At 41.2% G+C, this 24,347-nt stretch overlaps 2 protein-coding genes across 6 annotated transcripts; one reads left to right on the top strand and one right to left on the bottom strand.

Moving 5' to 3' along the window:
• Positions 1–286: 286 nt before the first annotated feature.
• On the top strand, positions 287–3,669 carry serpinh1b (serpin peptidase inhibitor, clade H (heat shock protein 47), member 1b). 3 transcript variants are annotated; one of them, XM_011482941.4, is made up of 8 exons: positions 375–516; positions 907–938; positions 1,399–1,545; positions 1,646–1,838; positions 1,936–2,206; positions 2,285–2,383; positions 2,520–2,752; positions 2,852–3,669. In XM_011482941.4, exons 1-8 carry the CDS (start codon positions 457–459, stop codon positions 3,152–3,154), a joined length of 1,338 nt encoding a protein of 445 aa, XP_011481243.1. In that variant the 5' UTR covers positions 375–456; the 3' UTR covers positions 3,155–3,669. The 3 variants fall into 3 exon arrangements, with proteins under 3 accessions (XP_011481245.1, XP_011481243.1, XP_078785639.1); XM_078929513.1 differs by having other exon boundaries at positions 400–516; positions 907–1,329; XM_011482943.4 differs by lacking the exon at positions 907–938 and having other exon boundaries at positions 287–516.
• A 2,591-nt stretch (positions 3,670–6,260) lies between these two features.
• gucy2f (guanylate cyclase 2F, retinal) lies at positions 6,261–22,823 on the bottom strand. Of its 3 annotated transcripts, XM_078956449.1 has the most exons (20): positions 21,918–22,471; positions 21,016–21,819; positions 20,379–20,680; positions 19,714–20,068; positions 19,525–19,609; positions 19,123–19,219; positions 18,907–19,032; positions 17,946–18,026; positions 17,660–17,836; positions 16,898–17,054; positions 16,509–16,658; positions 12,665–12,813; positions 12,425–12,588; positions 12,145–12,337; positions 11,488–11,662; positions 10,719–10,817; positions 10,518–10,612; positions 10,337–10,422; positions 10,095–10,190; positions 9,624–9,751 (listed from the first exon to the last, which is right to left on the bottom strand). In XM_078956449.1, the coding sequence occupies exons 2-19, from the start codon at positions 21,743–21,745 to the stop codon at positions 10,118–10,120; spliced, it is 3,294 nt and encodes a 1,097-aa protein (XP_078812575.1). In that variant the 5' UTR covers positions 21,746–21,819; positions 21,918–22,471; the 3' UTR covers positions 9,624–9,751; positions 10,095–10,117.
• Positions 22,824–24,347: the final 1,524 nt, after the last annotated feature.

Raw genomic sequence — 24,347 nt, 5'->3', positions numbered from 1 at the left:
GCAAAAAAAAAAAAAAAACACAGTTTTTTCTTCTGGGAGTATTAGAAAACAATGCATCTATTCATGGATATCCTGTTTGGTGCAAATGAAAAAGGACGCTCAGATTTCCAACAGTTTCACACAGACTGATGGATGAAGTCTATTTCATCCAGGAAATAAATCAGTTGATTTCTTTTAATATGGTTAGAATCAAAGTAAAAGATTGAGTCGGCACAGATGGAGGGAAGCAGCACAGACGGAGCAAAAACCAGATTCCTCAGGCTTCTGTGGGAAACTTTTCCTGCAGATCCCAGATCGGTACGGACAAGTCGACTCCTCTTTGAGTCCGCCCTGCAATTCCAAAGGGGGACGTCCCAGTTCTCGACTTTCGGAGCAGACCCGGCCGCCCTCATTTGAATACCCCATTCCCATCTTCTAGAAATTTCTCTGTAAGGATATATAGAGCTGGAGCGCCCCATGCAGCCATGCCACCCCACGGACTCAACACAGGAGGGACGCCCTGCGAATCTGTGCCAGGTGAGCACTGCATTTTCAGTCCTTGTGTGTTTAGGGAAGAATGCAAACTGGGAATGAAGAAGTTAGTGCTGGCGGTTTAAAGTTCCAGCCCTGCCTTTGCAGCCTGCCGCTCTTTGTTTCCAAGAAAGCAAACTCAGTTCCAGAGCTGTGACAGGAAAAGATGAAGCTTCATGCATGCTTCACATCCTGATATGGCATTCTCTGGAATCATTCGTCTTCTTCCAGTAGATGTTTGGCTTTGTCAAAAAAAAAAACGCCTGGTTTGGTAGATTATAGCCAGTAAATAAAGGAGACGTTGATGTAAAACATAAACTTCTTGTCTGTCAGCGCCAGACAATATCCTCGCTGCCTGCTCTGTAGAGGTTACTACATGTACTTCTTGTCTTTCAGAAAGAAAATCGCAGAAATGAAAACATCCACAGGTATCCAAGCATGAAAATCCCGTGTCATTAAAGTGCAATTACAGGGCTACAACCCTCTGTCTGCAAAAAGAGAGTGAATTCCACAGCCTGAGCCTGTGCATTTAGACCTTTGTTTGAACTGTGTGAAGAGGAGAAGAGTCCTCTGCAGCGACACTCCCTTTTCCAGCAGGGAGCGTGTCAGAGGCTCCCAGACAAAACGTTTTAAACTTTGGATGAGCATTTATCTGCTGAGCGGGAGGCGTCACATTACAGCCAGAAGCTCTTCTTCAGGGAGCAGCAGTTTTCAGCTGTAGATGACGTGGCGACATCACGTTTGCCTCTGAAAGGCTTCACCAGCTTCCCTGTGGGGGTGGGCCACTCCGGCTCCAGGACCGATTTAAACAGATAAAAAGTAGACATGGATTCTTTTCTTCCTTTAATTGGTTGTCTAATGTTAACTTTTTCTCTTCTTGCCCCTCAGGCTGCTGCTGCATTTGGAGACAGACAGGATGTGGACGACAACCATTGTTGCTCTTTGCCTGCTGGCCTTGGGAGCCTCTGCAGAGGACAAGAAGCTAAGCGTTCACGCCACGACTCTGGCTGATAACAGTGCCAATCTGGCCTTTAGGTTAGTAATCATTACAAAACACTACAAGGTCATGGTCTGACCTAAATGTGCTGTTTCATCGTTGTAGATGAGTAAATTACTGTGATTCTCTTTTCTCCAGCCTTTACCACAGCATGGCAAAGGACAAGAGCACCGACAACATCGCCATCTCTCCTGTGGTGGTGGCCTCCTCTCTTGGGATGGTGGCTCTTGGTGGGAAGGCGTCCACCGCCTCCCAGGTGAAAACCGTCCTCAGCGCTGATAAACTGAAGGACGAGCATCTGCATTCAGGCCTGTCGGAGCTCCTCTCTGAAGTAAGGAGCTAAAACATCTGGGCTTCTTCAAACAACACTCTGAGTTTATTGGAAAATGTTCACACTTCATCTGTTGTCCCCTCCCCTCCCCCCCTAGGTGAGTGACACCAAGGCTCGCAACACTACCTGGAAGATCAACAACCGCCTTTACGGGCCCAGCACCGTCAGCTTTGCCGACGACTTCGTGAAGAACAGCAAGAAGCACTACAACTACGATCACTCCAAAATCAATTTGAGGGACAAGAGGAGCGCGGTGAACTCCATCAACGAGTGGGCGGCCAAGTCGACGGACGGCAAGCTCCCCGAGGTCACCAAGGAGGTGCAGAACCCAGATGGAGCCATGATCGTCAACGCCATGTTTTTCAAGCGTGAGTATGGAGCTCATCCGAGCGGAGCCGGTCATCCTGCAGACGTGTGACCGGATGTTTTGTCTTCTCCCCCCACAGCTCACTGGGAGGAGAGATTCCATGAGAAAATGGTCGACACTCGCGGTTTCCTAGTAACCCGCTCATTCACAGTGGGGGTTTCTATGATGCATCGCACTGGTGAGGATCCCCCCCCCCCCCCCCCCCCTTCACCTCCACCTCAGTTCTATCTTTGATTTTATTATGTCTTCCAAACTGAATGCATCTGCACACAAAAATGCAAGCACGATCAGCCAGATTGTCTCGCTTTCCGCAGGTCTGTACGACTTCTTTGAAGACACAGAGAACAAAATCTTTGTGCTGAACATGCCTCTGGGCCAGAAGCAGGCCTCCATGATCCTAATCATGCCGTATCACCTGGAGCCCCTGGAACGTTTGGAGAAACTGCTGACAAGGAAGCAGGTGGACACCTGGCTCAGCAAGATGGAGAACAGAGCCGTAGCCATCTCCCTCCCCAAAGTCTCTGTGGAAGTCAGTCACAACCTGCAGGTAAACGGTCGCACAAAACTGTGAGATTATGGCTAAAACGGCTGAGATTGCATTGCACGTGTTGAGCGGTTCTGTTCTTTTTTACCCCTTTTTCTTCAGAAATACCTGGCAGAACTTGGCTTAACCGAGGCTGTGGACAAATCCAAAGCAGATCTGTCGAATATCTCAGGGAAGAAAGACCTTTATCTTTCGAATCTCTTCCACGCTTCAGCTTTGGAGCTGGACGTGGACGGAAACCCGTACGACACTAGCATTTTTGGCACAGACAAGCTGAGGAACCCCAAGCTTTTCTACGTCGATCACCCGTTCATCTTCCTGGTGAAAGACAACAAGACCAACTCCATCTTGTACATTGGTAGAGTGGTTAGACCTAAAGGAGAAAAGATGCGTGATGAGCTATAATATTCTTTATTTGTTTTGTAAGGTAATTTTATTTTATGTGTACATCTGGGAGGAAACTGTTTGCAACTGTGTGTTTTTGTGGTGCGATTGTTACTTTCACAACACATTCCTTTAGACAATTTAATTTTATTGGTCACATCAAAATTTAGGGGGATTATCATTTACATTTTTTTTAAAGTTAATCTCTTGGGAATTTTTTGTATGAACAACAGTTGGCATGAAAGACATACTTATATTAAGTATGGTCTATTTTTGAACATCCTGTTTTTGTCACTGTTACTCCAAACCAACACATGTGCGTTTTCTTGCATTATCTTTAATGTTTAAAGAAGAGATCTTTGCACAAGCTTGTTTTACAGCTCCTTAGGGACGCCTCCAACCATTGTTCGTTGTACTGTTTGTCAGCTTGAGCTGAACTTGCAGTGGAAGGTGCTCCAGTTAATGCTCAGCTGTTGGACTTATGTGATAATGTAAGAACGCGTTCATTTTCTTTTTCAATAAAAGTGGGAAAAATATATTCGTTGTGGCTTTTGTGGCTGGAAAATCTGCCTGAACGTCATTCAAACACTAGCGTTTGTAGAAAGCTGTAAGGATTCAATGGTTTGGTTTTCTTTGTCATGTTTTTGGTTTCCTTGTCAGTCACACCAGTTTCTGGTTCATGATCCACAGCTGTCTTCAGTTCAGTTAATTGCCCTCAGCCTATTTAAGTGTCTTGGTTTCTGTTCATCCTTGTCAGGTCATCTGCTCTGTTTTGTCACAGGTTTTTTTCCCCTCATAGTTTTGTCATGTTTCAGTTTGCTAATTAAATGTTTTAGTTCCTGTCATCAAGCTTGGTCTCCTGCATTTGGGTCCTCCACCACCAGTTCGTGACAGAATGACCTGACCACCTTGGACCCAGCAGGGGAGTTTTTCATCTTACCATCCCATGCCACGTCAGATGAGTTCCTGCAGCATTGTTCATGCTATGCCCTACCACATCCAGCCAATCTGTTCCTGAGGGGGATTGCCGGGACCATCCTTCAAATCTCAAGTTTCCTGAGGAGGGTCGCCGGGCCCACACTTCATGTCCCCTGTCCCTAGGATGGTCACCATTCATTCCCCCTTGGCTGTGTCTCCTGGTCCAGAGGAGGGTCACCAGTGCTGCTCCCCTTCATGGTTCCTGTCCCTGGGGAGAGTAATTGGGACCGCTCCTCTTCATGCCTGTTCCTGAGGAGGGGTTTGCCATGTCACCCCTCATTTCTGCTAGGCTGCAGGAACCCAAACTGTTCTGGACTTTTTATTTTCTGTTTATCCACGTCCCCTCTTCCTAGGGGTGTTTGGGCATCTGGGATCTGCCCTTTTCGGGAGGGGTACTGTAAGGATTCAATGGTTTGGTTTTCTTTGTCATGTTTTTGGTTTCCTTGTCAGTCACACCAGTTTCTGGTTCATGATCCACAGCTGTCTTCAGTTCAGTTAATTGCCCTCAGCCTATTTAAGTGTCTTGGTTTCTGTTCATCCTTGTCAGGTCATCTGCTCTGTTTTGTCACAGGTTTTTTTCCCCTCATAGTTTTGTCATGTTTCAGTTTGCTAATTAAATGTTTTAGTTCCTGTCATCAAGCTTGGTCTCCTGCATTTGGGTCCTCCACCACCAGTTCGTGACAAAAGCAGTCAAAGCTCACCACGAAAAGATAACAGTTTTCCAGCTGGCTGGAGATTTAACCGTAAACACAGATCTGGAATGCAGCTTCTATCCTTAGATCACTGAGCTGCCATGGATGCGTGTGCAGAACATTCTAGCCACCTCCTCTGTGAAGACAACGGTCATCGTTGTCTCAGACAAAGGAGGCCCCCGGCCTGCTTTGACAACCTGGAGTGCGGGGTTCTCATGGTGACCGGGAAAGTCAGCCAGAGGCTGTTTGAATGAAGCTATAAGAGGACATTTAGCACTTTTGCTTGTAGCAAATTCTAACATAAAAGTAATAAAAATATAGCAAATGTTTAAAAATCAACAAAACTGTTACCTAGTTTTACTTTGCCGAACTTTTACATCCGGCGTCCCAAACATAGGGACCTCTTGTGCAGTTAAATTGTTATTTTTAGACATTTTGTTGATAAAATAGCCTTTTTTTTAAATACAAAATGACTCATATAATAGTAAAATGGCAGTGTGAGGACAGGAAGCCTTCCTGCAAAAAGAAAGACAGCACCACCTTGTGGTTGTAAAAACCACACATGACATACAAATAAATTATTTATTTATGGTGTGGCATTTACATTGACATACAGTTAAAATGTGGAAGGGAATAATGTAAAAAAAAAAAAAAACAGCATTTAACAGATATTTGAATATTTAGCTTTTGAAAAGTCGAACTAAAACTGCTTTGTGAATGTAAAATCACAGAGACTAGTTGGTAACGTGAAATATTTACATGTTCCTAAAGCTAGGGAGGCTTTTTAAAAGCAGTCTAGGATCGTATATCATTAGGCATTACCAGTCAGTCAACTTAGAATTTGTAAAAGTGGCTAATGTATATATATAGATATAGATATAGATATAGATATAAATATAGATATAGATATAGATATATAGATATATATATATATAGATATATATAGATATAAAAGTAAATGGCAAGGGACCAAAAATATTGTCTCTCCGATTACTGAATAAAATACAATCCTGATTGTTCAGTTAAATCGTGGGGAAATTAAAGTGCTTACATTAGTACTTGTATGACATCAACAACGTTTCTGTGCACAGAATATAACATTTTCACTGAAAGACTTCCGTATTCCAAAGACTACAAAATGGAAAAACAGTCCTAGTTTTGAGATCTTCTTTCATCCTGGCTGCCACGCCTTTATGATGGTAGTTTATGGATTAATATTAATTCAACCATAGTAGTTCATGAGTATGGTTCACAGCAGAAAAACACTTTTGGGCCTGGCTCCACTGAAATTCTCTTTCTATGCTAAGACAGTGGAAATAAAACAACAAATAAAATATTTTAATGTTTTACTATTAAAAAAATAGCATCTCTTACTGACAGTTTAGGTCTGATACCAACATTTAACCTATGTAGGTAGAAATCCATGTATACATTTGTATGTCTGTATGTGTTCAGGAGCTTCATTCAGATGTTTTATTTTGTAAACAAAAGAAGCAAAAGAAAAAAAACGTATATATAACACAAACCTATTAAAAAATGTTTGGATTGGTTAAATTTACCCAAAGAAATTGTAGGTACATGCATCTTTTTGATAAAAATGATGAATGGCCACCTTTGCTGCGGGACAGATTAGTGTCATCATCCATTTCTAAGAATAGTTTTTTCACAACTGGAGACCATCGGCAACAAATTGATTTTGATTGATGGAAAGATAATAAATATTTAAAAAAAATGATTTCATGATAGGATATTTAAAATTGAGATCTGTGATCTTCAGATATTGTAATTGTGTGTCTGATTTTAGAGCTTTGTGACTACTCGACCTGACTTCTACTCCCCAATGTGTAAACTCATACTTCCTGCTCATGTGCACTAATGAAGACGATGTTTTCTTGTTTGGTTTTCTCACATTTCCTTCTGTCAAGAACTCCTTTTGGTATATAATTTATTTAAATTTATTGTCCGTACTTTAAAAAGTCCATTTGGACTCTTTAAAAAAAAAAAAAACGAAAAAAAAGAAACTTGGTTGAGATTTCCACTTCACTGCAAATACAGTCACCTGGAAATTAAGTCGAAAATTCGGAAAAATTTGAAAATCTTTGTTCAAATAAGCAAAAAAAGAAACATTTCAAGAATGGGATAAAAAAAAGGGGATAAGAAAAATGTTCTTACCAAGAATTCTTATGAAAAGAACTTTTATTCACTAAGACATGTTTTCTTAATTTAAGATATTTTTCAATGACAGAATTTTCTTTTTTCTTGAAATAAGTTTATTTATTTATTTATTTTTACTTTTTTAAAAGGTCTATATCATGCTTTTTTTCAGTCTTTCAGAAGAAGAAAAAGCTCCATCCATATATATGATCATATACTACCTTTGGCACACTAAAGAACTTTTTTTTTTAATTTTGTGAACTCCTTTTCTACCCTGGAGTAAGACGGCTCGATCTCTGAGGCTCCGCCTTTCGCTCCTTGTGGGTGCCGCCCATTTCATGATGTCACCCTAGAGTCGGCCTCAGCAGTGTGTCTGCGTTTCGCCCACAAAAACAAACAACATCCAAAGATAGATGTTCATATTGTGCATGTAAAACAATAGCGTGTTGGCTGATCACTGCTAGCTCCATGGAGAAAGTGGGTGTTGGTCATACGTCACAACATGAGTTCCTGCTCATTTTCAAGGGTTGGGAGGGCCTGCCGCTCAGAATACAGATGTTTAGAGGAAACTCAGAAATACATGAGTGGATCAAAATACCACTTTGGGGTTGTTTATAGTGAGGAATTAACATTATAATACACTTAAAAGCTCAAAAATTCCATTTAGCATGATATTGGCCCTTTAAGATTCAGTGTTTGCAGCATTAGAGTTAGATTTTAGGCGCAGAGTTACATCTTTGGTTGATTTTTTAATAAAAAATAAATACTTACTTTCAGGTATTTGTTTTGGAGAATCGTAGCCAGACTGGCAAAGCAGACTTTAAAAGTCAATACAACCTTTTTAAATAAGAAAAACAGGAAAAACTAAATTTTCAAGTATTAAGCTATGATCACACCGCCCTCAGCAACGTGCGTTCAAGTGACCACTTCCAATGAAAAGTCTATGCAAACGTGTGTAGACCTGAATTTCAGTCCGGAACGCTCGTTAAAGTTCGGTGGCGGGCTCTACGCACATGTCAGCCGTTCATTGAGAGCGCGCTGACAGTTCAATCGCTTGAGCCTTTTGATGCTTAACACAGCACTGTGACCAAACAGGGACGTGTATGTGGCGTCCTTTTCAAAGCACGGAAGTACCAAAGCATGATCACAGAGGAGAAATTCATAATTGCATTTTCTGTCCGGCCGGATTACAACGACACGAAGACAAACATTTATAGGAACAGAGCTATGAAACAAAAAGCCCAGAGCAAGATTTGCTGGATTTTCACTGCTTTGACATTTCACATCAAGTTTCATCCCACTAGGTGGCAGACAAGCGCTAGTAAACAGTAAAAAAGGCAAAAGAAGAAGAATGCCCCTCCTTGCACTTCTTGCGCTTTTTTAAAACGCTGTAGAGCGATCTTAAACGAACTACACTGTGTGTACTGTGTGTGAATGCAGCTTTCCCCGTTTAAAACTCACGACTCGTATGTAGTTTTTACGACCGTTTTCGGGTTCTATGATAAAACGTGCAGCCATTGAACGCGTGTTGAAGGGTAAACCAGGTCGAAATTTGGACCAATCAGGGAGTCAGATTGGGTAGTGATGTATGGATGGCATCCGTTTTAATGCCAACTGTTTGAGAACTGATCCATTGAAGAATGTATTAAGTTTGAATTGTACCCAGCCGGAGTTATACGACACCAAGTATTTCATTTATTGGAATAGAGCTGGGGGGAAAAAGCCCGGAGCAAGATTCCTGACATTTGCACCGCTTTGACATTTCACAACAAGCCTCTTTCAACTGTAAGTGGCAGACATGAGCCAGTTCAAGAAGGCCGTTTAGCGCGTTCAAGAATGCATGTCACAACCTTGGTATGAACGTAGCATTACTCGGATCTCACAATTTAAAGCTAGTTTATGGTTTTGTCATGCCTGATTGGTTCCATCAAAATTGAACTTACTGCTAAAAACATTTTTTTAGACACGTTTTATACAATCAGAATGTCCTCCATCCTTCCAGTTTGGGGTTTTAGAAAAAACCAACCGCTGTACCAACTTTCCTTTCCTCAAATAAGAAGCAGCTCACACAAACAAATAGGTGACCTTGTCTGAAGGGAAGACTCAGACATATTGGGGGAAAGTAATGTGCTTTCATATCTGTGACTTTAAAAAACAAAACAAAAAAAAACACCTGAATGAAACCTGCTGCAGACAGACGATTGACAGGACGTGTGGGCCATTCAACCACAGCTACATAACAGCTTCCGCTCTGCATTTCTATGAGGAGCTCACTACAGACCACTGCTAGAAAATAACATTTCATTTTGAAATAGGTGTTCAAACTTGCAATGGGTGAACTTCTGGTTGCCCTGAAGTAGATGGCCACGCAGTGGCTAATGAGTGCAGAGAGGAGTGGATGAGTCCTTCCTTCATTAAGCTTTGCTGCAACCCCTTGCAGCAGTTAGGTAGGCAGATAACGTGACAACTTTCATTACATTAGCACCGTTGTGTTCTGCTGTGCTGGCTGCAGGCAGATTAGCCAGTCGATGAACAATCCTCTTAAACAAGTCTGCGTTAAGCCACACTGAGAGACGGACGGGGTGGCGCTCTCTGTCCTCTGCCTGCTTCTTCAGCTTTTCGAACGTTTTGTCTCCAGATCCATCCTCATCCTGATACTTCTTTGTCTCCTCAATAGTTCCATCTTTGGTATGTTGTCTTCTCTCCCTGTTTTCAGAACATTTTGTGCACTGGTCTGTTGGCCTGGCGGAAAAGAGTCTTGATTTCCTCCGTCACCATTTCTTGCCAGTTGTCCCTAATTGAAAAAAATAAAAAAATAAAAAATCAAGGTACTTCCATTGCGGTATTTATGACATAAATGTTAAAAAGCACCTTACTAAGAACACAAAAAACATCAGAAGCCACACAGTGAATGCTTTAATTATGAAAGTGGATAAGGAAGCCACAACAAAAACAAGCAAAGAAGAAGGCTTTCCCCAATTAAGATGAGATCAAGAGAATAAGGAGACGGATAGATCCAAACAGTCAGGAAATCAAAGCGACTAAAAAGGTGTGATATCTCAGGGAAGGTCACATGAACACCAGTTGACACAGTAACAATTCGGCGACACAACACAAGCTGGCGTGCAGGCCTATACCTCTAATGATCGGACCGACAAAGTCAGGCCTTTTTCTCAGCTTTCTTTCTCTTGTACGCTGCTACGTCTTCAGGCTTGAGCCCGTGATTGTCTTCCCTAAAGTAATATGTGAACAGTTGCAATTTGCATGAAGGTACAAGCTCATATGCTCACGGTAAAGGTGATTATTGCTCCTTTGCAGATTTTGCACCACATTCTGTATGTTTCATTGTATTTTTGTCAAATCCAGGATTGAAACTTACCCTGGTTTGATTTCTGGTGGTTTTGGCAAAGGTTTTGAAAAGTTGGTTTTACCCACCAGCCAGTAAGTTTCTTCAATACCTTTACCCTGAAAAAAATAAAAAAATAAATATAAAAATCTACAGTCTAAAGTCAATATATACCATTGCTCTGTGGATCAACAAAATGCTACATTTAAGGTACCTTCAATTCTGTCTTGCCTCGGACGTCAATTTTATAGCCATCATTAAGAGAACGGAGGATCTTCACAGTGCTCATATTTACGTGAATTCTATAAGCTGAGACAGGAAGAAATATCAAGTTTCATAGCACAGAGGAAATCTGTCCCTCTGTATGCATATTACGAATAAAACAGAGCTTTTAGATAAACCAACGGTGACTCACGCAGCCCAGTAGATTCCATACGAGAGGCAGTGTTGACGGTGTCTCCAAAAAGGCAGTACCGAGGCATGGTCAGACCTACAACCCCTGCAACACAGGGGCCTGCCAAGAATGCACAAGAAAGAACAGTTCAATTCCTCATTTGAACAATTAGTCATTTAAAAAGTGATTGTAAATTATTTTTTTTATAAAACAGTCAAGTTTTCATCTTTAAAACACAGTGGATTCCTAGACTTGTAAAAGTTTTATATTTATTGACTTTTTCTCTGAAACTAGTGGGTGATGTCATTTTAGTCGTTTACTTTTTTTTTTTTTAAAGTAGTGAACACATGTCGGAATTGCACTAAAATCCAGGGTACTGGATAGACCCTCACTATGGTCATTTTGGGGGTCAGGGAGTAGTCAATTCAAACACACCCCATATGCTAAATTAGTCAAGCTACCACAATGCTACAGGGATAAATATGAAATTTTCTTAACAACTTTTAGAAAAGCCATGATTGAGCATAATTTTTGCTTTATGTGTTTTGTTATCTTAATTCCAATGTATGATTATTAGCCTTTATTTTAGTTTATTTTTTCTTTGAAGGAAATCCCCTCTTTTTTTCCTTCCTTCCTTCCTTCCTCAGTGTAGTTGTGTGACTGCCACTTCTATGACTGACAGTTGAATTTCAGAATTCTCCTCTCTGTTGACTTTTTATTCAAAACTCTGCTTAAGTTTGGCAATCAAGAGGGAAATAAAAGATCTTACACCTGCTTTTCTTTTTCTCACCTGAGTGAATTCCTATCCGTATCCTGACCGGTACATCCGGCATGTGACGCATATGGAAGGAACCCACTGAGCTGAGGATGTTAAGTGACATGTTGGCGATCTCAGCAGCGTGCTTGTTTCCATTTCGCTTTGGCAGGCCTGATGCTACCATGTAGGCATCACCAATGGTCTCCACCTGCACCAAGTCAATATGGAAACTCAGGTGTCACAATAATATCTCTATGTTCATTTAAAATAGTGTAACAGTTGGTCACATTGGTTGCTCAGTGCAAAAAAACTATTTTTAAAAGCAATAAATCATATTGTTTGACCCACATCTTGTCTGAATCTACTTAGAAATTCCTGTTTCCACAGAAATACAAAATGTCAACATCTTCAAAAAATGCTTTTTTTCTTTCAAAAATCCTTATTGACAACATTGGAAAGTACAGTGTTCAATTTCCATTTTAGCAATTTCCCATAAAGTCAATCTCTCTCTCTCTCTCTCTCTCTCTCTCTCTCTCTCTCTCTCTCTCTCTCTCTCTCTATCTATCTATCTATCTATCTATCTATCTATCTATCTATCTATCTATCTATCTATCTATCTGTCTCGCTGTCTGTCTGTCTTTCAACACAATAAAAGTTCTGTTTACTGTGTACTGTCGGAAACTTGCTGACCTTGTAGACGTCATGGTTAGAGAGCACGGCGTCAAACAGTGTGTACAGGTCATTGAGAAGGTCGACCACCTCGATGGGATCGCTGAGAGAGGAGATGGTGGTGAAGCCCACGATGTCACTGAAGTAGATGGTCACCTGATCAAAGTACTCTGGTTCTACTGTGGCGCCCGTCTTCAGTGTGTCAGCTACAGAACTGAGCAGGGAGACCACAGTTGTGAGACATTTATGTGATAATCAATCACTATCCTTTTGGGTGTTTTTTGGGTGTTGATGGACTCACGGTGGAAGCATTTCAGACAAGAGCTTCTCTGTTCTTTGCTTCTCTACCTCCAGCTCCTCTGTTCGCTCTCTGATGAGATCTTCCAGATTAGAGCTGTACTGCTCCAGCATCCTCAGCATTGAGTCAATAATATTGGTCTTCTTACCCTTGTTGATTATCTTGAACTATTGGAGAAATGCTCACTTTAATAATTAAGATTTGGAGGCATGTGGCAACTTTGTGGAACTACAGGAATTATACCCTGTCAAAGATCTCCTCAAAGGTGGGTCTGCGGTCAGGCTGTTCACTCCAGCACTGCTTCATGAGCTGGATGCATTCGAGTGGAGCCTGGTCTGGGGCCACCGTAGGGCGGCACATCGGAGGAGGCTTTTTTACCTTACGGATTATCTCTGGGGAAAAAAATATGGAGAAACAGGACATCATTTAAAAAAATACAGCTTTTCAGAAAATTTTTAGGAAGCTTTAAAAAAACATGAATTGAAACAGAGATGAATTGCAATTATTTAAACCTCCTTAGATAAGATCATGAAAAGGAACAACATTCCCATTAAATGGGGGTACTCTGAAGAGATAAACAATTGATTTGGATGTTGGTCTAACTGGTTCTCCTGAACCCAAACATCTTACCGCATGTCTACACAGCTCTGTAATCAGAAGCTTGATGAAACAATGCTGAATATCTTGGTTAAATCAAGACAGGTAATGTTATATAGTGATTTCCAGACCACAGATGGGCTGTTCATTGTTTTATGACCATGTGAAGTAAATCTCTCTAGTTTCTGGTTTCGTATTTCATTACATTAAGGCTGTTACTGACAATTGGAGAAGTGGATAAACGCATTCTTTAGATTCTGTACCTACATAGCATTGTGCTGAAAAAAATTATGGTTATAGCAATTTTATTTTACATTGAATTGTAACCAAAGTGGATATTACAGAAATATTGATACAAAAATCTTCAGAGTCTTAGACATCACAACCTCATTGCACCTAGAACCTAAGGTACACAGACACTATGAAGTGGGACTATGCACTTCAAACTCCACATGACTTAAAAGATCAATACAACCCATTGCATTGTTTTTATATCTACATGTAGGCAGGTATGCAACATTATTTGGTCTACAAAGAGTGTCCAAAAGAGGTTAAGCGTTGGGTACAAGTTAAGTGCTTTACCCCTTCTCAAAGCATTGCCTGGATTGGTTTCTAAAGCACAACAAATTGGAACTCAGGGAAAAATTGGCAAGAATTTAATAGTTTCAAAGCTCAGTGTCCCTCAATCAGAATTGTTTTTGCTCTGCCACATTATAATCTTGGGACACAATGTCATGTATGGGAAGAATTAAAAATGTACAATTTACACCAGCAGTTTTCTTGATTCAGGACTGTTTCTACGGTTTCCTTTTTTTTTGTTTTGGTGATACACTCTTTTCGTTGTTCACCTTTCTGCATGTCACATCAAGGTTCGCCACAGCAAATTCGCAAATTCGTTTGGCAGAGATTTTTACGTAAGCTGGATGCCCTTCCTGATACAACCAACAAGGGGGCCCAGTGGCTATGTAGCCACTATGCTACATACAGTCAGGACCATCAATATTTGGACAGAGACACATTCTTTCTAATTTAGTTTCTGAACATTACCACAGTGAATTTTAAATAAAACAACTCAGATGCCTTTGAAGTGAGCCAGTTTAGCTCGTGCTGGTTTGCGGCGCCTTCCGTCCGTGAAACCCGGGTTCGACTCCAGGCTCCTCCCTGTTCCCTTCTCTACCTCTGCCGGTTCCAAGCCCGGTTTGAGAAGGTTGCGTCAGGAAGGGCATCTGGCGTAAAACATTGCCAAATTTACCATGCGACTCGTTCGCTGTGGCGACCCCTGATGGGAGAAGCCGAAAGAAGAAGAAGAAGAGGAGATGCCTTTGAAGTGCAGACTTTCGGCTTTTATTCCATGGGTTGAACAAAAAGATTGCACAAAAATGTGAAAAACTAAAGCATTTTTTAAACACAATCCCTTCATTTCATGGGCTCGTAAGTAATTGGACAATTGACTTCCATGCTATTGCATGGGCAGGTGGGGCAATTCCCTTGTTATTTCATTATGAGTGAAGCAGATAAAAGGCCTGGAGTTGATTAGAGGACTCGTGCTATGAACAGACAACATGCGGTCAAAGGAGCCATCATTAAGCTGAGAAAACAGAAAAAAACCATGCAAGAAATTGCTACAGTATTAGGAGTGGCAAAATCAACAGTGTGGTACATTCTGAGAAAGAAAGAAAGCACTGGTGAACTCAGCAACGCAAAAAGACCTGGACGTCCACGGAAGACAACAGTGGTGGATGATGGCAGAATCATTTCTATGGTGAAGAGGAACCCGTTCACAACAGCCAACCAAGTGAACAACACTCTCCAGGAGGAAGGTGTATCAATATCCAAGTCTACCATAAAAAAAAGACTGCATGAAAGTAGATCCAGAGATGCAAGCCACTCATAAGCCTCAAGAATAGGAAGGCTAGATTGGACTTTGCTAAAAAGCATCTAAAAAAACCAGCACAGTTCTGGAAAAACATTCTTTGGACAGATGAAACCAAAATCATCCTCTACCAGAATGATGGCAAGAGAAAAGTATGGAGAAGGCTTGGAGAAGCTCATGATCCAAAGCTCACTACATCATCAGTAAAACACTGTGGAGGCAGTGTGATGGTCTGGGCATGCATGGCTGCTACTGGCACTGGGACACTAGTGTTTATTGATGACATGACACAGGACAGAAGCAGCCCAATGAATTCTGAGGTGTTCAGAGACATCCTGTCTGCGCAGATCCAGGTGAATCCAGCCAAACTGATTGGGCGGCGTTTGGATAATGACCCAAAACTTATAGCTAAAGCAACTCAGGAGTTTATTAAAGCAAAGAATTGGATCATTCTTGAATGGCCAAGTCAGTCACCTGATCTTAACCCAATTGAGCAGCATTTCACTTGTTGAAGACTAAACTTCAGACAGAAAGGCCCACAAACAAACAGCAACTGAAAGCCGCTGCAGTAAAGGCCTGGCAGAGCATTCAGAAGGAGAAAACCCAGCATCTGGTGATGTCCATGAGTTCAAGACTTCAGGCTGTCATTGCCAACAAAGGGTTTTCAACCAAATATTAGTAATGACCATTTTGTTTTCAGTTATTTCACTTGTCCAATTACTTACGAGCCCATGAAATTAAGGAATTGTGTTTAAAAAATGCTTTAGTTTTGTCACATTTTTATGCAATCTTTTTGTTCAACCCCTGGAATAAAAGATGGAAGTCTGCACTTCAATGGCATCTGAGTTGTTTTATTTAAAATTCACTGTGGTAATGTACAGAAACAAAATTAGAAAGAATGTGTCTCTGTCCAGATATTTATGGTCCTGACTCTAGCTCGTAGCCGAGGATCTTGTCCAAGGACCAACACTGGATGAAGCTCATCACGTACCTGGGAATCAAATCCTGAATTCCCATGTGCCACTACTGCACCCATGCAACCAATTGAGCCACCCCTGTAAATGTCTTTATTTAAAAAGACCTGTTTTCTTTCTTTCTTTTTGTTTGTCTGTCTTTTGTCATGTTTGGAGAAACTTTCTTAAACTACACAATGACTGAGTCGCAGCTTGACTGTGCCCCCCCCCCCCCCCCCCCAACACACACACACACACACACACTCACTTTGACTGGACTTCCCAGAAGCCTACAAAAATGTGCTAAAATAATGAACGCGTCAAGCACCAATGATAAGATGTCTCCATTGGTGAGTTTTGATTTAGATCATATTTATGATAGAAGGGGATGATATGGAAACATTTCCTGCAAGTTACTGAACCAGACTGGGTTGGACTTTTTGGATATCATTGACGCAATGCAGAAATTTGCCGAAAACTGCATCCAGTTTTGTTCAAATTCGCTTTTCATCATATTTGTTTGTGTCTCAGGTAAAAGGGTTACGAGAGATCTGTCTTAGTTGCTTGGTGAAAATGTATTGCCAGTCATCCAAACACTCTTATTCCAGCTGTTTGACTCATTTCAGCCCATGTATTTCTGCCCCTGTCTGTGGTGAAAGCATACCTTCAGGAGGTAGACCCAGCATGCAGTATGGTGGGCCCCTCACCACCACTTCTTGAAGGATAATAGAAAAACTATACACATCTCCTTTGTAAGTCCCTTTGTGAAAATGAGTTAAATCCCGCAGGAGCTCAGGAGCTGTCCAGTACAATTCTGAGAGAAAAAGAAGAAAAAAATGCTTAAAGGAATGTTTATTTAGTCTGTCCAAAAAAACTACAACCCAAAATTGGATTGGTTAAATCTTAAACTTAAATTAATACCTTCAAATGTGAACAGTTCAACGTTTTGAAATAAGAGATAAATCGTTTTTTCTACAAAGTTAAAATCATGAAAAAAATTCAACGTTTTTGACCATAAAACCATTTTACAAGTTAAACAAGAGAGGGAAGTACCTTCAGGTGGGGGTTCTTCCACAGGAGCTTTTTGAGATTCAAGGAGTTCATTGAATCCATAATCTGTAATCTTCAGGACGAATCGTCCATCCACTACACAATTTCTAGATTTTAATCTACCATGGGGGAATTCTCTGTGGTGAAGATATTTCATGCCCTGCAAAAAGAACACCGAGTTTTATTGATTTGCTTGTCTTTTTAACCCTAGAGCACTTTCGCTGGATGATGAGAGAAACTATTTGCAGTCTCACACATCCCAGGAATGGGTGAAACAAAGACCACGATTCCAGCATCATTTTGTCATTTTTAGGAAAATATTTGTTCTCAAATTCCTACTTTTTCAGTAATTTTTCAGTTTAGGGAACTTCCTATGTTTTACTTTTTCATTTTGTCACACATCCCACAGTTGAAAATAAAAGAAAACCACTGTAATTTATCACGTGTTGTCTGTTTTGATCTATTTTTTATGACAAGTACTATATGTTGGTTATATTATATTGGGTAAAAATTACCCTGCAAAAGTGATGGTATAATGAGAAAAGACACACACAGGGCTTATTACTATTATTTTTGTTTGGTCTTACATATGTGTTTGATATTAACTAATGTGTCTTTATTGTGCAACTGAATGTGAATTTCTGTAAATCAAAAAATGTGTAATAAAGTTTATTGGGAAAATAAAAAGTGATGGTGTAACTTTTTATAGCGAAGGGTTAAAACCGAGGGTTAAAACCTCACAGACAAGGGTTGGTGTGTCCTTACCTTGATGAGATCAAGCAGAAGAGAGGATTTGAACATCCAGTCTAATTTCACGTCCTCATTCCTCAGCAGGTCCTGCAAACTGCCCCTGGAGCAGTGCTCTGTCACCACCGCAAACATGGAGCAGTCCAAGAAGAAGCCCAGGAATGGGTTTACGTTCTCATTCCTCAAGTCTTTCATCTACGAGACAAAAGAAAATTCCACATTTGAGCTTTTATTACACCCTGACTGCAATGATTACAGGCTAAATGGTCATACTTTGATAAATTCCACAGAACAGGTGCTCTACCTTTGTAAAGATCTTTGTGGTGCTTTGCTTCACCTCCTTGAATTGACCTTCTTCAAACTTCTTCAGCCAAACCCAGTCACCCTAAAGTGTCCGTTGTGCAAAAAAATGGACATAATGAAAGTAAAAATGGATTTAACTTCACATAAAACTGCATTTTCTTCTAAACTCATTTTGTCCCTTGGCTGCTGGAGCCTATTCCTCCTGCTTGTGAGCAAAGGCAGGGGACATCCTGGACAGGTCGCCAGTCTGTCGCAGGGCCACAATCCATGCACTCTCACATTCACACCTAGGGACAATTTAGAGTAACTAATCAACCTATGAAGTGTGTTTTTGGACGGTGGGAGGAAGCCAGATTCCCCGGTAAAAACCCACGCATGCAAGGGGAAGAACACGCACACTCCACAAAGAAAGGTCCCCCATTGGTGTTCTGTTCCAGGTCCCCCAGCTGGGACTTGAACCAGGCCCCTTCTTGCTATGAGGCAAGAGTGCTAACCACTGCTCCACCGTGCAGCCCCAATTACATTTCATTGAGCAATTCAAAAGGTCAAAGGTTGAACTATTATGGTTTCCTTTAAAAAGAAAAAAGACAATCATTTAACCTTTGACCTTTTGAATTGCTCGTTTTGATTTGATTTCAATTCCCTATGCATTTGTAAACAACAGCAATGTGTGATCATTGATAATGTGACTACTTATTGCAATATTTTAATTTATTGAATTAGTGGAGGAGAGGATCATTTAACCTCTTAAGACCTGAGCTCTTGTTAATCTGCCTTTTTAGTTTCTTATCAGTCAAACAGAATTACCCACTGCGGTAATATGACCCCAAATGTGATGTCCACGCATGTGGTTAAAGACCACATTCACACTTCGCTTGCAAATTATAATTGAAAACTGCTCTCTCTTAGTCTAACTGTGTTTCTACGGGAAGACCAGTGCTGGGACTTAAAGCAGCACACACCTCATACACAGCAACGCTGGAGTTCTCGTGAGTCGCGGTCTGCATGCTGTTCATGGAGTGGGAGGGGTCTGCAGACTTGTCATCCAGGGCGCTCTTGGATTCACTCAGGTCATCCAGTGTGATTTTCTGCATCACAGTAAACAACATCGCTTACTAAGAATGAATGAGATGAGTGAAAAAGGGGACAAATAGGGATAAAGTGATGATGTTTCTTGCCTTTTTGCTCAACTGGGGGTTGATGAAAGTCAAATCCTCTAAGGTCAAAAGGATCCTGTTGGGACCCTTGACTAGCTGGATTTGCTGAAGTCTCCTCCTGTAAAGGAAACACGCAAGAAGGAAGCAAATCACTTCATCTGAAAAGAATTTAGAAACTGCCAGTAATCATTCAAGAATATTTTACTTTATAAGAGTCAACATTTGGGTGAAATTCTATTTAAAAAATTGAATAACAAGTAAATATTGAAACGATTAATTTCAATAGTAGCTAAATGAATGCAAAAATCAACATTAAATGAATTAAATGAAACCAGAATAATTTTCAGTATAGTTTAAAATATTAAGATGACAAAAATGAAAATATTTTTTGGAAAAAAACGTTTTTTTTTACGGGGGCCTTACCTGATATAAAGACCAATGAAAAACCCTCCTACAGTCATACTGAGGATGACAGCCAGCACAATTATGATGTAAGTCACCTCCACTCCTACGGAGAACAAATCACTTGAACATATCTGTCCTTTGGTTGACAAATGTTACACAGAGGAAACCCAGTAGAACACTGGCCAACCCACATGGCCACGCTCGTACCTCCGGTGCAGACGGCGTTCTCCTCAAACCAGCAGCTAGAATCTGCCACAGGAGGAGATCCTCCTGGAAAATGAATGGACCTCCCCGTAAAACGAAGCACTCCAGACCTGAGGTCCACCACGTAGGCTTGATAGAGCTCAGCCCCTTTGCTGTCCGAATCCAGGACGACATAGCTGGTCTTCACCTGACCCCTGCTGTCCACCTCAAACCTCTGGTTGAAGCCATCGAAGTTTGTGTTCTTCGTATAGTAGGCCACGTTGGAGCCTGACAGAGTCATGCCAGCTTTCCTTGCGTTGTGGATGGACCTGGCCATCAGGTATATGCTGTTGTAGATGGTTCCAAAGAGCGGGTTCACCTGATGGTTACAGTGAACTGTTTCAATAAAGGTGCATTTTGTGCTCAGAATTAGTACAATATGTATGCATTTTGGAACAAATGCATTAAAAAGAGTTTGCTCCATTTTTTATTACCAATTTCCCATCTTACACAGAGGATACCACTATTTCACACCCTCCAAAATAAAACCTCAGACTCACATTGGAACAAAGATTTATTCATAGAAAAAAGAAAAACAGATTTTTGTAGATATCTAAATGTTTAACAGTGGAATTAAATAATCAAGAGACTGTGGTGTCAGTCATAGGTGAGCCTGTCTCAGCACATACCTGCTCCGGCTGCACTGGCAGCGTAATCTCGCCGCTCTTTCTTGCTGCTTCGAAGGCTTCGTTAAAGGATAAAGGCTCAGAAGCCATGGTGATGGTTAGTACGGCATCATAGGCCTCCTTCAGGCTGCTGTTGTTTTTCAGGGCAAAGTGGGAGACGTTGGTGTAGGGCACGCTGTAGTGGAGCGTGTCGTAGGGCACAAAGACGTACTTCCCCGAAGTCAACCCCAGCTGCTTTGCCTTGAGAAGAAACACGGCCTGCTGCTCTCCTCCAACCAAAACGGAGTGCATGCACATGATGATGACTGATGAAGACAACAGCAGAGCTCTCAGTGTACTTATAAAAACGATGGAGAAAATACACCATGTCAGGTGAAAGTTTTGGTCTTTTATCTGATTTGTTGTTAAGGGGATGGGTTTCCCTTTTTTGACCTTGTTTCCTCCGTATCTGTAAACAGCACAATCCTAAACCCTCTAATCAAGAAACCTAAGCAGTAGAGAAGTCTGTGAAACATTCAACTGTAACAAGATGATGGGATCAAAACACCTCTGCAACGTGTTCATCAAGTTTTTGCATTCAAGATACAGACTCTTTAGACATGTTTAACTTATAGATTAACAATTTTCCCACTAGACTCACCCCTCACTCCTCCCGTGCTTTGGATTTTCTTCAGCGTGCTTTCCAGCTCTGTGTCGTTCATCCCCATGGCTGCAACAAAACCCACAGGAAGCCCCTTCATCCTCAGCGCAGAAGCCACTCTCCCAGCTGTTTCGATCCAGATCTCCTCGTTGGAGGAGATTACCACAGAGGTGGCCCATCGGTAGTGTTTGAACACAGTAAACAGCACGTCGGCAGGGAACGGCGCGGCCCTCGCAAACGTTGGGTAGGCCGTGAGACGGTCCAGCTCGTAGGAAATACAGCTGAAGGAAAACAGCGCCTTGTCCCAACTCTTTGCCAGAAGAGAAGCCGCGATGCAGTATCCAGGGTTGGTGGGGCCCACAAGGGCATTCGCCGATTTGTCAGAGTAAATAAAAGTCGTGAGTGCCTTGGAGGTTTCGCAAGGTTCCTGGAGGATGATGAAGTCCATGGTCAGACCTAGATCCAGATTTGGGTCTCTGTTGATCCTGCTTATGGCGAGCCTGGCTGCAACTGTAGGAAGGGCCCTGTAGTAAACAGGGTCGCAGTTCCAAGGCCCCAAGACCCCCACCTTGAATATTAAGCAGTGGACGCAACAAGGGAACGTCAACACTCCCAAGAGAAGCCATAACATAATATTATAGAAGGGCAGTGACTGCAAGGTCCTTCTATTTCTCTCTATGGACACACATGGATGGTTGGACTCCCAACCATTTGGAGAAATATGTTGCATTGTCCTTCCAGGGTGTCCAAGGTAGTGAATATTTATATTCACTATAAATGACTTTTCAATCACACCAATGATGCCTGTCAAACAAAAACAAACAAAAAAAAAAGCCTCTAAGGAATATTATTTTCCTTTTGGTTCCATCCACAGTGACAGCAGGCAGAGAGCGAAGACTTACCATTTCTCTGATGCCCCCCGCACAGATCCAAGGTGCTGTAAGGCAATCTTACAGCTGCCAGCCTCCGGTGTGTTTGTTGATCTTTGCAAGAATTTCAACTAACCATCTCCAAGCCTTACCTATTCCTCCCGACGTCGCTCAGGCAAACACAAAGCGCCTTCATCGTTTTTGGTGCGGCAGGCAGAGCTCTGGCACTGCGTCTGTTTGGTTTGGAGACAGCTTCAGCACCCCAGAGAGCTACTTAAGTCCTGCCATCCGTGTCTCCGAAGGCTCCTTTGCGTTTCTACGAACAGGTATATTTGCAGATGGCATGTTTTGAAATGAAACAAAAAATCCAAAATTTCTTGTTTCTTAGGTACAGGAGAGAACCACAGAAGTCTGCATGTCTAGATCTTTTAGAGCAAATTTATGATGACCTATGGACCTGAAAAATCATTCCTACGAATAAAAACAAAAACATGTAACATATGTATTATCCGACGTCAGTGTCAGCTTCAGGCCCATTCAATCCAATCCCTCCAAAGTGACCCGGGGTCCAAACGTAGGTGTTACTCACTAATCCATCTTCAGTGAGACACAGTATAAGAGGATTGGGAGCATAGGCCTTAGTCTCATTTAAAAGCCCTGGTTATGTGTAGCCTTGGACTTACAAATATTTCAGAAAATTTTTATTTAACATTTTTTACATTTGAAATGACGCTTTATTTGTGATTTATTCCAAAACAAATCTTAAGATCCCACATCTAGATTCTTTCTCTTGAGGTTTTGTCCCCAAACTGGACCTTCAAGTAATTCTTTGTTTTCTTCTGTTAAATGAGCAGAATTGGGTCTTTTTTCTTTTCTCCATGGAGACATACCAAAGCCATTGCACACCAAGACTTGTGTGTCATGGTTTAATTGGCCTAATATCCCCACAGAATAAATAAATGTGAAGCCTGGTGGAGGGGGAATAATTACAGAAAGCAAAGGGCTTTCCCTGTGGGTCTCATGAGCTCGACAGCACCTTGCTCACGTCAGTCTTTTCAGACCTGGTTCAAAAGGTGAAACAGCCTGCCTGGCAGTCTAGAACGTCAACACAAAACGTTAGGCTCAAATGAGTGACTCTGAAAAAATATTGACAAATAAAAGTGTGTCAAAAATGAACAAGTTTCAAGGATTAATCGTTCACAAACTCTCCCATGTAGCCATTAAAAAAAAAACACAGCAGAAATATTTCATCAAAATACCAGGATTCCACCTTTGTTGACCTACATCCCCTGTAAGCTGAAGAGCCTCTTAAACATAACACCTTGACAACGCTGTCCTGTATCCAGGAATAGGGGAGAGAAATGATGACACAGCATATTGTGTGCAGACTAAGCGGAGAGCACAACCCAGCACAATGCTGCGCTGGAGACCGCCCCACTGTTCTACTGCCGTGCATTCATAAAAAATGGAAAGCTTCAAGGTAAATGCAGAAAAAGGCACTCCACTGGTTTAAAGCACACCACTAACCACAGCCAAAATAAATCAAATGATTGAAAAAGTCAGCAGATAAAACACAGCGATGAGTGGATAAAAGTTACACGGGACGCCCAGGAAGACGGTTAAAAGAAATTGTTCAATTTTTAATGTGGATGGTTATCCTTGAATCCAGCTTATGCCACACGTTTGAAGGTTAATTAGGTTGTTATGGGTTTTATCCTTTCAGCAAAAAAAATGAATTACAAAAAAAGTACAGAAACATAACCAGGAGCATTGGGGGAAAAAATCAAACAAAAACTAGTAAATATTATTACTTATTTATTCATTTACCCCCTTCCCAACAAAAAAACGTTGCACACCTGTACCATGACTGTACTACACATTTAGTAACCTTAAAGTTGTAGTGCATGTTTTTTTAAGCTCAGTAAAGGATTTTTTGAAATATACTGTGTCCACGTCCTCCTTACGGCTCTGCTGCCATCTAGCGGGCAAGTCAAGTAGGTAACTGAATGAATATTAGGAATAAAACAATGAGCCTGTCAGTTAAATTATGAAATTATTTTCAATTTGCCTTCCACAAAATTCACAAAAAAAGAAATGAATCTGTTGTTTTTATTAAATTACTCCCTGAAGCTGGTTAATGGGTTATAATCTAGTTTGATTTCTTTCTTTCACAATCACACTTGTGTTCCAGAGGATTGAAAACACGACTGCAATCTGTAAACACAAAGTGGTCATTTCAGTTCAAATTGTTGTCAAGTTGTATTGTGTTCTGCTTTTCTGCCACAACTTACTTTTTTGCACTTTCAGCACAAAGCTGACATTTTTAACCACAAAGGTTCTTGGTGAGGTTTGCTTCTGGTAAACTTTAGCCTTTTACTGGGTCACATGTGGTTGTTTTGATGTTTCACTAGCTGACGCGAAAAAAAATAAAAACAATTAGAAAGTTCCACAATTTTATCATAA

Source organism: Oryzias latipes, chromosome 13 (genome assembly GCF_053564925.1).
Source record: "Oryzias latipes strain Hd-rR chromosome 13, Olatipes_Hd-rR_3.1".
NCBI lineage: Eukaryota > Metazoa > Chordata > Actinopteri > Beloniformes > Adrianichthyidae > Oryzias > Oryzias latipes.
Note: the sequence above shows the minus strand (reverse complement) of the source record. Positions and strands in the feature narration are given on the sequence as shown.

What these genes read in the sequence shown, in the direction of transcription:
- gucy2f (XM_023961207.2), bottom strand. Translation starts at nt 21,745, where the DNA reads ATGCAACATATTTCTCCAAATGGTTGGGAGTCCAACCATCCATGTGTG. An exon ending in TTCATTGGTCTTTATATCAG is followed by an intron (nt 19,220 to 19,524) that starts GTAAGGCCCCCG and finishes TTTCCTTTACAG; the next exon opens with GAGGAGACTTCAGCAAATCC. An exon ending in GCTGGGTCTACCTCCTGAAG is followed by an intron (nt 12,814 to 16,508) that starts GTATGCTTTCAC and finishes TTTTTTCCCCAG; the next exon opens with AGATAATCCGTAAGGTAAAA.
- serpinh1b (XM_011482941.4), top strand. Translation starts at nt 457, where the DNA reads ATGCAGCCATGCCACCCCACGGACTCAACACAGGAGGGACGCCCTGCG. An exon ending in AGTGCCAATCTGGCCTTTAG is followed by an intron (nt 1,546 to 1,645) that starts GTTAGTAATCAT and finishes TCTTTTCTCCAG; the next exon opens with CCTTTACCACAGCATGGCAA. An exon ending in TGTCGGAGCTCCTCTCTGAA is followed by an intron (nt 1,839 to 1,935) that starts GTAAGGAGCTAA and finishes CTCCCCCCCTAG; the next exon opens with GTGAGTGACACCAAGGCTCG.